Below are 13,943 nucleotides of genomic sequence, written 5' to 3' on the forward strand. Positions count from 1 at the left end.
TTTAAAGCCGTGAAGGTCAGTGGGCTCAAAGCGGACAATATTACATAGTGTAGACTCGGGATGTTACACTAGACATCCTCCTCCATATTTCTTTAACAATATTTCTAATTATAACATGTCATTAATTCTGGCTTGAAGTAATACCCTCAATTAAAGTAGCTCCCTTAAAAGCTTTCCTTTGTATGTAGTAGGACTAGTATTTTTACCCATGCTTCACTTGGGTTTCATACATAATTTTTCTTTTTGAGAAGTGTTGTTTAGTGAAACTGCTTCTCTACTCTTGACATTCAATTTATTTGGGAAATAGCATTTTTAGAGTTACAGCAATGACAATAATCATGAAATTGTAAAAAAATATCACTGGGAAATAATATAAATGATATGGAAGATGAAAAATTATAGTGGATTCATTTGCCTTTAATTTTGAACACAACAATGCGTGGATGACGGATCCACCATTCCCTAAAAAATGACGGTCTCTTCTCGATCACGAGTTTCGTATACATCAATTGATGAAAGATTTAGCGGGTGTCAATTTTCAAGAATTTTAGGGGAAAAAGTTTCTAAATCAAGGCCTTGGCTGGTTCATATTTGGGATTAAAAAATAACAATAAATTTTTACGTTCAATAAAATGCAAAACCAATCCACATTTTACGATTTTGACCCATTTGATTACAAAATCATAATCAATAGTTGATCAGCGCTATCATCCACCGGTGGCAACTGCTATTGATGCCGCCCGCCAATGCCGCCGTTGCCAATCGCGGCAGGTCTCAATCGTTATCAATGGTTGATCAGTGCTCTTCATTATCGATGACAAGTATTCTCCAAAAATGCCCCATAATTATCTGTCATCCATATAACGGAATAGGTATCTTGCTTTAAGGAATGATACTACTTAAATTACGAATCCATTTGAGAATTCCTTGTCGTGGAATCAAATGAGACCTATAAGCAATCGAGTGTAAAAGGATTTGGCCAGAGAGAGTTTAAGAGTAAATGATTTGATATACATTATAACGTTTCTAATAATGTCTTAACTTTGTAAAGCTCCGGTATTACATAGCAATTAAGTGCTAAATGTCGTAAAATTAGCAACAACAAAAAAAAAATAAGAGTTGGCAACAATCAAAAGTCCCAAGGAGAAAGATGTGCTGGACATCAAGAGAACATGTTTGGTCTGAATAAAAAGAAACGAGGACAACCCTCGTTTCCGAGCAATAACGGCATCCTTATGCTAGCATTATATGTAGTATTTTACTACGCATTGTATTGGATAAAATCGAAAATTATTTTACTCTTTATAGTATATTTTATTGCAAGCAAAAAATCAATTTTTCTCTCCATATTATTCTATAATTTTATAAATAAATTTTTTCTATGAATATCTCAAATCACATATCATGCATAATAGTCATTTTACCTTATTATACATATAATTACTTTCAAAGATATTTTTTCTCATTCTCATCGGTCAAGTTTAGTACATGTTGTTAAGAGATTTTCATCTCAACTTTGATTTTTTCGTGGAAAACTCTTAATTTTTCATTTGGAAAAGGAAAAGACTCCCTTCATTAAAACTTAATACATGTAATCTTTTAATATAATATATCAGATGGTTAATCGCGATGTTTGCATCTATTAGATTGGGCGATTGATTAGGACCGCTTGGCGCTATTTTTTCTTTTTTTCTTTTTAATTTCCAGTGTGACATTCATTTTCAAACTGTGAAATGAAACTTGGCCTTCAGTCTCCAATTCTTCATTAAATTCAAATTTTCTTCCATTGATTTGGATAGTTCTTGGGCCCCAAGTCCAAATGATGAGATTGAATGGAAAGTTCAGTTTTCCATCCTCATCACGACCTTTCTTTTATGCCCTTGTCCTATGTTTCTTATGGAGGACGCCTCTTTAATTCTAAAATATTCTATGTTCAAGTTATTTTGCCAACAAGATTATTCCTTCCCTAATCTAATCTCGTTCCTTAACCGGTCCACTCAACCTAAACTAATCCCGTCACTCCCTACTTTAGCGCTACAGGATTGACAAAGTTGGAACCCATACATTATCTTATGGAGTCTAATTCTTCTATATACTTTACAAATACGAGTTCTAATAGTAAAATACACCACTGTGGCAATAATCATTGCCTAAGAAAGTTGTAGCCAGTTGGCCTTTTAGGTCCAAAACTGACATCGGCTCTTGATTTTGACAGAATATTGTGCAAGGATATTACGGCAACATGCTTTTGACGTGACTAAATGCGAAAGAGATTGGAAGGAAAGTTGGATAGGAGAGTTGAATCCCTACAAGATAATCAAAGACCAAAGTCGCACATAGGCATATTATTATGTTAGGAAAAATCTGGGAGGGGCAACCCTAGGATCCCTTTTGAAGGTCGGTCTCACACCTACCATGGAGCGTTCGGCATTATACCATAGCTATTTCGCTCCAGTCGTGATTTGAAGGTCCGCCGCACCTTAACTAAGACGTCATATTTCTCTCTACATGAGATACATGCTACAGTTAGGCAATACAGCACGAGTAATTCAAAGATTCACCCATGACGTAAATCGAACTCATGGCCTCTTAAAAGATGGATGGCCCTTTTACTATTAAGCCAACCACCTTTGTGATACACGCCACACACACATAGCAGCATAGAAAAGTTGGATTTAAAGCGAGGAAGTTCATTGTACCCGGCTAACCAAAATTGGCAGCAAAGCGAAGGAATCTCTGGTCTCTTTTTTTCCCTTATGATAGGCACATGAGCCTAATCAACAAGCTGACAACTTTTGCAAGGCCACGATTCTAAGGGTTACCCCATCCATCCGCAGCGCACGCAATGCATGCCTCTCCCTGGCCAACCCTTTGGACTCTCAGTAATTGCAGGTCAACTCTTCCCCTTAATTCGTTTAATCTCCATGACCTAGCATTCATCTTCCTTGACCGAACTGGTATTGACCGTGGGATATGAATCGAAAAGGAGCCTTTTGAATCTTGGAATCTCCATGTGAACACAGCTTATAGTCCTCGTGTGTGAAACGGTATTGCACCCGGCTAGCTATTTATGACTAGGTCAAGCTGTGGAGCGATCTGCTTCTGCAGGAGCAACTTAATTTTGTGGAACGTGTTTGACTCCTCGTTTGTTCGTCATTCATTTCAACCGACGCAGTGACTTGGTTGCGGTGAGTTTTGAAGAGTTCTTTTTGGAGTTGGTGGCGAAGCGAACTAGTCTTTATTTAGCGAGATTTGACGTTGAACAGCAAGTGAATCAGAGAGGAGTTTGCCTATTGACGCGAACATTTGCTTCGGAGATAGGAAATTTAATCGACCCCGAACATGCTCCCGCTTCGACCGAGCAAGTCATTAATCGAGGTACCGCGAAAGCTATCATGAATCTCTCTAAACGAGAAAGATGTAGACCCGATGTGTTCTTTCTCTTTTACATCTCGGGAAACGAGCTCCCATGGGAGCGCTTTTCCGATCGAGTTCCTCGGAAAGGTACATAAGTTTCGGCGAAGAGGCAAAGTTTGATTTGATGTTTTCCCCTAGCTGCAATGCGCTTCTTTTAGCATTCAATGTTAGTCGCTCTCACGAAAATGCCAAAATATTATAAATAGATAAAAAAAAAATGGTAGGACCACGAAAAATTGGTGCGACCGCGAGATTGGGAGGACCAGGACCCTTCTCCTCCTTAATCTTGCACTTCACGCCGAGCATTTTCCGGGAAAACGACCCGAAAATTTTGAACAAGCCAAGAAAACGTCTTCCACTTGAACCGTTCGCAAGACGCTTTCAATGACCAGCCCACCCCGCATTTTTTTTTTCTCTTAAAACAAAATTACAAAATAAAACTATGTAATTTCTTTTTCCGTGCACAAACCCACCATTTTTTAAGGCTTCATCTGAACTTTTGGACGTAAAATTCGGAGGTATTCTCTGGAAAGAGAAGAGAAAAACTTTATCCTCAATTGGAAGGTTGGTCGTACAGTCACCGACATGTTAAAATAAGGAAGGTTGTCCTGTTAGTCTGCCAGTTGTATACACCTGGACAGGCTGGGGCTGTCCCAGTCCTAAGCAATTCCCCTGTTGTGGTGAGGTACCCTCGATAATCACCGTCAATTATCCATGGTAGGCTCCTGATCTACTGAGGTCACGACCTTGTGGAAAAAATAGAATCTCCACAATCTCTTTCTTTTTTTTCTTTTTTTTTGAATAAGTAAGTGCCAAAACATTATTATTATTCTTACATGCAAATCGAAAGGAATAGAAAAAAGAAAAAACAGAACAAGAAAATCTCTGTCCGAGATTCGCATGGAAATAATATGGTCTTGGAGCGCCTGCGTCCCACGTGCCGCTTACCTGCTCCGAATGTCGGTCTCGCACCGGCGTGGGGTCATCTATTTCCTCGTCTCGCGCCTAATCCCCCCCCACTCCCACACAAACGGACGGTCCCGATCGACTTTGCGTGCGTTGACTTTTCCGGCGAGGACGACCCCCCCGCCCCTCGCGCCCCAACCCCGTAGACCCGGGCTCTCCACTACGGGTTCAACACGTACAAATCCCGCTCTCCGTTCAAAGTCTCCGGTTGGGGGGGGGGGGGGGGCAGACCCTTTTCTCGATTCCCTTTCCTCTTTTCTTTTCGTCCCTTTGCTCGCTCGCTAGACACCAGTTGGAAAGGGGGGCACAACGCGATTATGCCCGCGTAATGACGGATTCTTTCCTCGCTTTGACCTTGGGAAACAGTTAGTATGTTGTCGGCGGGTTTGCGTGGGGGGGACGACGGGGTCGTCGAATTTGAGACCGGTTTGTTGATGAGTCGGTGATGCCAAAGTGGGCCTGGCTTAGCCTGTATGGTTCGATGTCTCCGCGCATCGTGCCCGGGTTCGAATCACGCTGCCGGCGGTCTGTCCGCTATAAGACCTTTTAGGCGTGTGGCATGGCCCGAGCCGAGGCATGGGCTAACCTCCCCTCCCTCCCAAACTTCTTCCTACCAAAAAATAATATAATAGGTCGATGTTCAGTCCAAAGAGAGAGAGAGAGAGAGAGAGTGGTGAGATTGGCGCAGGAGTCATCGTGATGCACATCATCGTCACCCAAGTGTGCTTACAAGGATCGGGGCGGGGCGGGGGCCACACGAGGTGAATTGGGGGAGGCTTTGGTTTCTTATGGAAAGCTTCGCACGCAAAAGATTTCCTTGGGCCTTCTAAATTGGTGTTGAATTCCACGTCTTCTCTATTGAGTAGGTGACGCGAGGAGGGGGGAAATTAGGTCCACTTGGAGCTCAATCGCAGCAATTTTCGATGGCGGGACTTGAGTTACGTGACTTGCGAGTTCTAGAGTTGTGACGATTCTTGAAAGCAATTAGCTCGGCTACATGATTTTGTTGGACTTAGTCCGGTCCTACTGTTACATTCCCCCGCCAAAAACGCTCCTTCTGGTTAGGATATTTTGTCCCACGAATCATGGCGCGGACGCTTATCTTTCAATGTTCGCGGTGGACTTAATCGCGTTCTAATCTAAAGAACCTGATCGCATTGAATTGGACGTCCTTTGATTAGGTGACGGCGATAATGTTGAGAAGAGAGAGAGAGGAGACAGGTTGACGACGGACTAAGCAGAAGATACATGCTATGCTAGGCCATGAGCATGTAAGAGATTCCTTAAATCAACGGGAGGAATTTCATTACCACTCGTAATGTTAACAACGTTGCCCCCAACATATTACATATATGTGACGAAATATTAGATTGGCTACGGGTATAGTAGATAGACGGAATATTCCTTCTCTTTTTGAAAATAAAAAAATCTCTCTTCTCGTCAATTAGCGGCATATACGAATGAAAAATAACGCAATAATATTTCATCATTTCGAACCGATCGACCGTATATGACATAACTATGCATTCCAGGCTACTTCTTGAAATTAGGCAAGACGGCTCTGATATTTTTTATTTTATTTTTGAAACACAGCCCATTTGATTACATCTCTCTCTTTTCTCTTACGTTATTCGTTAAAAGTCTCGACACTGTTCAGGCGTCGTTAGAACATGGTTGGCCGTGGAGATCTTTGTCAAGAACAGGTGACGGCACTCAACCTTCGAAATTTGACTAAATGCCCTTCGCGTTCGTCGGTGTCCTCTTACGTTTACCTACATGAGAACAGGAGCTTCGAAGAAAAGCTCCATGTATTGACCCGAAAATCAATAAGAAAAAGAGACGGCAGTCCCGTGGCCAGAAAGTTGGAAAAAGGAAACCCATGCAAAATACTTTTTTATGTGGCTTGCTTTGACATTTTTTAGCGTAAATTCCACTCTCTCTCTCTCCCCTCCTCCTTCCATCTCATTGCATGCCAATTGCGTAGTTGTGGCCACTAGTCTTCCCAATTCAATCCTTATATATATCGAGCACCGTCTCGTTACGAAAAGATTAAGCCACTCCAAAACCCTACGAGGCTCTACCAAACCGAAACGACGCGCGCGCGCACGCACAGCCCCGATGGCCTCCTCATCCTCTCCATCTTCGTCTTCTTCGTCGAGATCCGGAACCCTCCTGTCGAGGCTCCTGCGCGTTGCCGTCCTGATCCTGCTCCTCACGAGTTCTTGCTCGGCCACCCGCCTCGGGATGGCGTCCCCGGCGTCGTCGCGGATCGCGGTGAATCTGGACAGGCCCCGCTGCCAGGAGGGCGTGACGAGCTTCCGGCACCGGGGCCGGGTCTTCAACTTCTTCCCCAAGGGGTCGACGGTGCCGCCTTCCGGGCCGTCGAAGAGACACAACAGCGTCGTCGACTCCGAGCCCCACGACTGAGGGATCGATCAGCATGGAGGGTGCGTAGGTTTTTGAGCCGCTTCTCTACTTTCTGCTCCCAACTTTTCCATTTTTTTTCGGGGTATAGGATTACTGAAGAGAGGATTCGATTACGGGACGGATCAAGAGCCCAGCAAGAAGAGATCTCCAAGGGGCTGATTGATGATTGATTAATACCTTCTTTTCTTCTTCCTTTTTTCTGGGGCTTTAGCATCGTATGTTTCGAGTTATACTGTACAGGGAAGATGTTCATTTGTTTGTTCTCCAAAAGCATGTCAACAATCCATGACACAATATAGATGAAAGGCTTATTATTCGCCAAGATCAAAATGTTTGATCAAATCTCTCTCTCTCTCTCTCTCTCTCTCTCTCTCTCTCTCTCTCTCTCTCTCTCTCATATCAAAATGTTTGATCAAATCTCTTCCTCTCTCTCTCTCTCTGAAAACGTCGGTGTTGAGAGTTGACTTTGATGGCGTAGAAAATGACAGCCTTCGGATCGTATTTTTCTACAACTGTAGCTTGAAAAAAGCGCCAAATGGCGACCGGAGAAAGTCAAAGTTGAAATCGCGAACAGGGTTCGTTGGGTTGGGACTAGACTAGGGCGGTATAAGCTGGCCCACCCTCTGAGGCGTTAATTCGGCTGAAAGCCTAATTGAGCGTTTGGTAGATTAATCTCATATGTATAGTTTATGATCTTTCCACTTTCTATGGTGTTTCTTTTAGGGGGGGCTTGATTATTAACATTTTGTTGAATAACATAACCCAAAGTCATAACCCGCTTTTAGCGCGATCGCTAATTTAGCGGAACCTAAATTAGTAAAGTCGAACCATATCGAAAATAACCATGAAGTTACCGCACGAATACATGTACGTATCCGTGTGTATGACACATGTATAAGTATTTGTTTATCTAGATTAACATGGATGTATCCACATAATCTTTAGTAGACACAGGAAGTTTTTTGCAGAATAATAGAAAGCTAAGCTTGCGCCAACTGGAGAATTAGAAAATGAATAGTTGAAGTACGCGTGAACGGATTAACTAACAATTCTGTCAGCTTGTGCATGGAATCATTTAGCTTTCTTGTTCCTTCATATAAACGATAAAGATGCATGCACACGCACTTATCTTAAAAGAAAACGATGAATGTCGATTTTAAGAAAAAAGGTCGAATCATCAGCTTCCTCATGCCTAAACCCTAAATAGAAATTTTGGGATAGGCCTAGAAACTAGAAACGGCAAGAGATTTCGAAACGTCGTTATGTGATTGTGAGCATCGTCTTTTGAGAAAAGTATATGTGATTACGATTGTTAGAAAAACGAATCCCTTAAAGTCGGAGATAACCCTTGTGGGAACTTGTTGTTCGAGGGAAATAGACCCATCAATAATTTTAAATACGGTGATGAAGTGATTTATAATCGTATAAAGAAGTCAAATGATCTAAGTAGAACGAGGAACGTTATGAATTGATGGAATGGTCCTTTGATCTCTAGACTCTAGCGCTGTATTCCGGCACTTTAGCGTGCTCTTCCAAGGCTTACTAGATCTTCCCTAGCTGTTAGGTATGACCTTCGTATTTATACACGAAAAGTGGCGTATAACTTATTTCTTTTTAGTGGACCAAAGAATGTTTGGGCATATAAAGCTCATCACACGAGGAATTCGGAGCGAGGATATATGGGGCCAAATAAATTGGCCCGCAGATTGGGTGACGGTGACAGTGGATCTATAGTCATCTTTATCACACAACCAGCCTTGTCCAGGGAAATTACTAAAAAAACGGTCCTAAATCTATTGCGTTTGTACCAATTCAGTCCTAAACTTTACGACGATTTACCGATTCTATCTTAAACATTTCAATTGTGCCCAATTAAGTCATAAATCTTTTGAAATTGCCAATTTAGTCCTAAACATGTTGATAATTTGCCAATTTAGTGCTCCGGCCAGCCACCTTGCTGGCGCAAAAATTCAAAAAAGAAGAAAGGAAGGAAGAAAATAAAAAACGACGAAGAATAAAAAAATTCTGAAAAATTTGAAAAAATATTTAAAAAATTACAAAAATTGTCCACATCAACGCCGGCCGGCACTGACTAAACTGTCGCGCTAGTAATTTCTAAGTTTGGATCTTCTTGTTCTCTCTATCTCAGTGACTAATGATTCTCCTTACTTAGTAGGGATAATGACACAAACAGTCCCTGAACTTTGACTTAATATGCAATTTGGTCCCTGAACTTTTAATTTATTCAATGTAGTCCCTGAATTTTAACCCAATGTTCAATGTGGTCCATGAACTTTCAATTTGTTCAACTTGGTCCCTGAACTTTTAGTAAATGTTCAATTTAGTCCCCGAACTATATGAAAATATACAATATAGTCCCTGAACTTGAATTAATGGAAGGACTACATTGAATATTTTTATAAAGTTCAAGGACTATATTGAACATGTACCAAAAGTTCAGGGACCACATTAAACAAATTGAAAGTTCAAGGACTATATTGAACATTGGTTTAAAGTTCAGGAATTATATTAAACAAATTAAAAATTTAGCGATCAAATTGTATATTGAGTAAAAATTCATGGACTGTTTGTGTCATTTTCCCTTCTTAGTAAATACATTTCTCTCTCTCTCTCTCTCTCTCTCTCTCTCTCTCTCTCTCTCTCACGCACGCACGCACGTCAAAGTGGCTTATCCTCTTCTCGAAAGTGTCTTCCTCCTCTCTCTCGAGTGCACCGATGTGGCTACTTCTCTGCTCAACCAGATTAGCTACGACTCTCTCTCTCTCTCTCTACCTACAGTCTCCAATCTAAGTCTTGTTTTTATAAGGAGTCTTTATGGATCCATTCTATAGTGTTGGTCCATTCTATGGTGCACGGAAAATAGGTTAATCAAGGAAAATATATTCAATCAATGAAAAAGGTACCTTCAAAATAGGGGAAAACGACTTCCTCTTTTCAAAACAGTAAAAAGGAAATCATTTTCTATACTCTTTTTCTCACCCAACCTAGCACGTTCTCCTCCCCCTCTCGTGTACTTCCTCAAAAGCCAGCTCCTTCACCTTCCTCTTCACCGCCTACTTGCTCCTCATCTCTCCCCACCTTCAGAGTTCCTCTTCCTCCTCCTCCGCCTTTCCGTCAACTTCGTCCTCATCTCTCTTCGCCTCTAGAGTTCGTCCTCCTCCTTCACCTCTCCTCCTCTGGAGTTCCTCCTTCTCCCCCGCCTTCTTGCTCCTCATTTGTAGTGTCGAGCGCAATCGATCGAGCAAAGCTAAATGTATTTGGAAAAGAAAAGAAAAAAAGATAGTAAGGGATGCTAATTAGTTCAACGACTCATTTGAAATAAAAGAAAAAACAAAAACAAAAACGTTCGAATCTTATAACATGACATCACTTCATTGGAGCAAGGACTCTTCTCGACACCAATTATACGTGTATAAATTATGAAAAGAATTTGATGAAATAATCTTAATAATGTTATAATTAAAAAACAAAAGGTGTTCGATTGTTTATGTATATGTATAGAGATCATGACATGGTAGATGGATCAGAAAGCGACTAATGGACTTGACTATCTCAATGGCCCATATATGATTCTCCTAGAGCTAGAGCTTTACCACTTGGCCCTTGACTCGTATAGGCTTTCGACCCAACTTCTGATCCAGCTATTGGGAGGTTCTTTAAGTTGTTTTTTGGCAACACTCTGACCTTCCACTCAACCAATCACGAAATACGAGATGTTACGGACTTTGTTATCTTTGTTTAATAACAATAAAGCAAAATTTCAAATAAGGGCTTGAAGTACCCTCATTTTCTCAAATAAAGACGTGAAATAGATCTTGTTGCAAAATGAGGGCCCGCCATTTTCTCAAATAAGGGTCTGAAGCAGATTTTATTTCAAATAAGGGCATGAAGTGGCTATGTTTGTTTCAAAAAAGGGCATGACTTTTCGGATAAACAATGGCATTTTCGTCTTTTACCTTTTTTTGAATTTTTTTCCCTTTTTTTCTTTTTTCTTTCTTTTTTCCTTTCTCTAATATTTTCTTTCTTCCGGCCACTGGCAAAGCCCAGAAAGGCTGGGCGAGGGCATCACCCAGAAAAGGCTGGGCGAGTGCATCGCCCAGCCGATCTGACGAAGGTTGCCTCGCTAGCTGCCTGCGAAAAACGACCTCACCTGGGAGAGGGGTGACTGGTGAGACCCTTGCCCAAGCGAAGCCGGTCCTCGCTTGTGGCTTTCAAGGGCGGCCTCGCCGAGGCGAGACCGGCCTCACCCATGGCCGATGAGGGCGACCCTCCTTAGCCCTTTCCACACTTTGCCAATGGCCAGTCGCCGGCCACTAGCAAAGAAGAAAGAAAAAACCAGAAAAAGGAAAAAAAAGAAAAAATAATTTATAGTTAAAATTATCCAAAAATGCCCGTGACCGGTTGGAATATATAGCCGATCGATCGGTGACTAGCGAGATTAAGTCCTTATTTGAAATTGTCATGGTCACTTCATGCTTTTATTTGAGACTGATAATCACTTCATGCTCTTATATGACACAAGGTCTACTTCCGGCTTTATTTGAGAAAATGAGAGTACTTCAAGCCCATATTTAGATTTTCCCTAACAATTTTGTTGATAGAACTTAGGTGCTCCATAATTAATTAGAGGTTAGCTTAGTAGTGCTCCAAGAGCATCTAAAATATTTTCTCCTATCATCTCATAAATATCTCCTAAAAATGTTAGAGGGTTACTACTAGGAAGAATCATAAACTAGTAAACTTGTAACAAATTTATCTTAAACTAATTTTTAAATCACAAAAAACTCAAAACCAGTACACATAAAATAAATGTATCCCAAACTAATTTTTTGGATCATCAAAACCCTAAACTGGTATAATTGTGACATATTACCCTCCGTTAGTTTCCATCAAATTTACCGTGAAATTACTGAGCTGGATGACACATGACAATAACTCAATTGACATAGCAAGTTCACGTGGAAATTCATATCTGTTTGGAGTAAATTTGTCACAGGTTGATCGATTTTTAGTTTTTAGTGACTCACAAATTAGTTTGGAGTAAATTTGTTACAGGTAGACCAATTTGGGGTTTGTGGTATTAACCCAACGTTAAAAGGAGTGGACACGGATGGGAAGAAAAAAGGGAAAATGACACAAATAGTCCCTGAACTTTGGCTCAATATGCAATTTGGTCCCTAAACTTTTAATTTGTTCAATGTAGTCCATGAACTTTAGCCGAATGTTCAATTTGATCCCTGAACTTTTAATTTGTTCAATGTGGTCCCTGGACTTTTAGTACATATTCAATTTAGTCCCTGAACTATATGAAAATGTTCAATATAGTCCTTCGATTAATTCAAGTTCAGGGACTATATTGAACATTTTCATATAGTTCAGGGACTAAATTGAACATATACCAAAAGTCCAAGGATCACATTAAAAAGATTAAAAGTTTAGGGACTAAATTAAACATTAAGCTAAAGTCCAGGGACTATATTGAACAAATTAAAAGTTTAGGGACCAAATTGCACATTGGGCCAAAGTTCAGGGACCGCTTATGTCATCATCCCAAGAAAAAATAACCACTCATGCCCAAAATAAAATCAAAATAACCATAGTACAAAATATTGTTTCATGGTCATATATTGTTGACCAACTCCTCGCTTCAAGTCAAATAGTTGACGTTCGATAGTGGACACCTAGAACCATACGAATTCATCCTCCACTTTTCTCCTTGGTTGCTCCGGGGCTGGCGACAATGTCATTTATAGCTTTACAGATGGAGAAAGTGTTGGATGTTTGTTTGTAAAACAAACAAAACAATGCTTTTTCCTTTGTCCCACATAGGAAAGTTTTGGGTAAGTGGGCCATTTTATAACTGTGAGTGTCTTCTTACTCCTTAGAGTGAAGACAACGAGGTGTGTGCTAGTCCACACAATACCCGCGTGCGGGTGCGCTAATAATTGCGCGATTTTGGCGCGATTATTAGGCGCACTTAGCACTTCGCACGCTTGCGCGGCCGCGGTTTAATTAGCTCTAATCCCTTTAATTTTTATTTTATTTCGTAAGGTTATCTCCTTAATCTTTATTAGTTGAAAGGTTGTTTTTTGTTTATTAAATAATTTTCGAAATTATGAAAATTCGGAATTTTATTTATATATTTTATTTATTTTATTTTATTCCGAATTTTACATGTGTCTTTTCAAGACAACTTTTGGAGATTATACCTATTCAGTTTTCAACCTTTTCCGAAGGGTTGCATTTGTTCAGTTTGCAACTTCTTCCGAAGGAATATCTTTGTTAGCTTTGCAACCTTTCGTGAAGAGTTGCCTATGAAGACCGATTTCTATATATGTCAGTTTTTGGCAAGAAGGAATTATCATTCAATTTTTTCAAGTCTTCTTTCGAAAAACTACAGCCATCATTTTCAATTGTTTCCTAGAGAGACCCTAGAGAAATACTAGAATTGCTATCTAGTATTCTCATTTTGAGATTTTGTTGTATCCTGGAGGATTTTTGCCGGTAACCATTAGCAGCATTGTGGGGCAAATAAATCCTTAAGGAAAGTGATATCACGCTTCAAAGTCCGACTTGATTGCTCTTTGATTCGAAGCCATTCAAATTTTACAACAATCTTAAGGATTTATTTTTGTTCAACAATGGAGTCGGAGACAATCAAAATCATGAACCAAGACATGGTCAAACTGGATCGGTTCGATGGGAACAACTATGCTCGCTGGAGGGACAAGATGATGTTCCTACTCACTGCCCTGAAGATATCCTATATTCTGGATCCAAAATTGGCGCCTATTGAAGATCCGAAGCCTACTGTTGAGGGAGAACAACCAAGTGCGGAAGCCGTTGAAAGGGTTAACAAGGAAAAGAGGAAACGTGAGGAGGATGAATTGCTGTGTCGTGGACACATTCTGAATACACTGTCTGATAGATTGTATGACTTATTCACTGAGATGAAGTCGGCCAGAGAAATTTGGAACGCACTGGAATTCAAGTACAAAGCGGAGGAGCAAGGTACCAATAAGTATTTAATCGCAAAGTATTTCGATTTTAAGTTTATTGATACTAAGCCCTTGTTGGAACAAGTTCACGAATTACAAGTGCTCGTCAACAAA

At 40.6% G+C, this 13,943-nt stretch overlaps 1 protein-coding gene across 1 annotated transcript; it reads left to right on the forward strand.

Moving 5' to 3' along the window:
* Positions 1-6,322: 6,322 nt before the first annotated feature.
* On the forward strand, positions 6,323-7,152 carry LOC115689820 (protein IDA). The gene has a single exon (XM_030615980.2). It carries the CDS (start codon positions 6,502-6,504, stop codon positions 6,808-6,810), a length of 309 nt encoding a protein of 102 aa, XP_030471840.1. The 5' UTR covers positions 6,323-6,501; the 3' UTR covers positions 6,811-7,152.
* Positions 7,153-13,943: the final 6,791 nt, after the last annotated feature.

Source organism: Syzygium oleosum, unplaced genomic scaffold, assembly GCF_021117445.2.
Source record: "Syzygium oleosum isolate NSW1041296 unplaced genomic scaffold, Sole_v2.1 Sole_v2.03, whole genome shotgun sequence".
Taxonomy (NCBI): Eukaryota; Viridiplantae; Streptophyta; class Magnoliopsida; order Myrtales; family Myrtaceae; genus Syzygium; species Syzygium oleosum.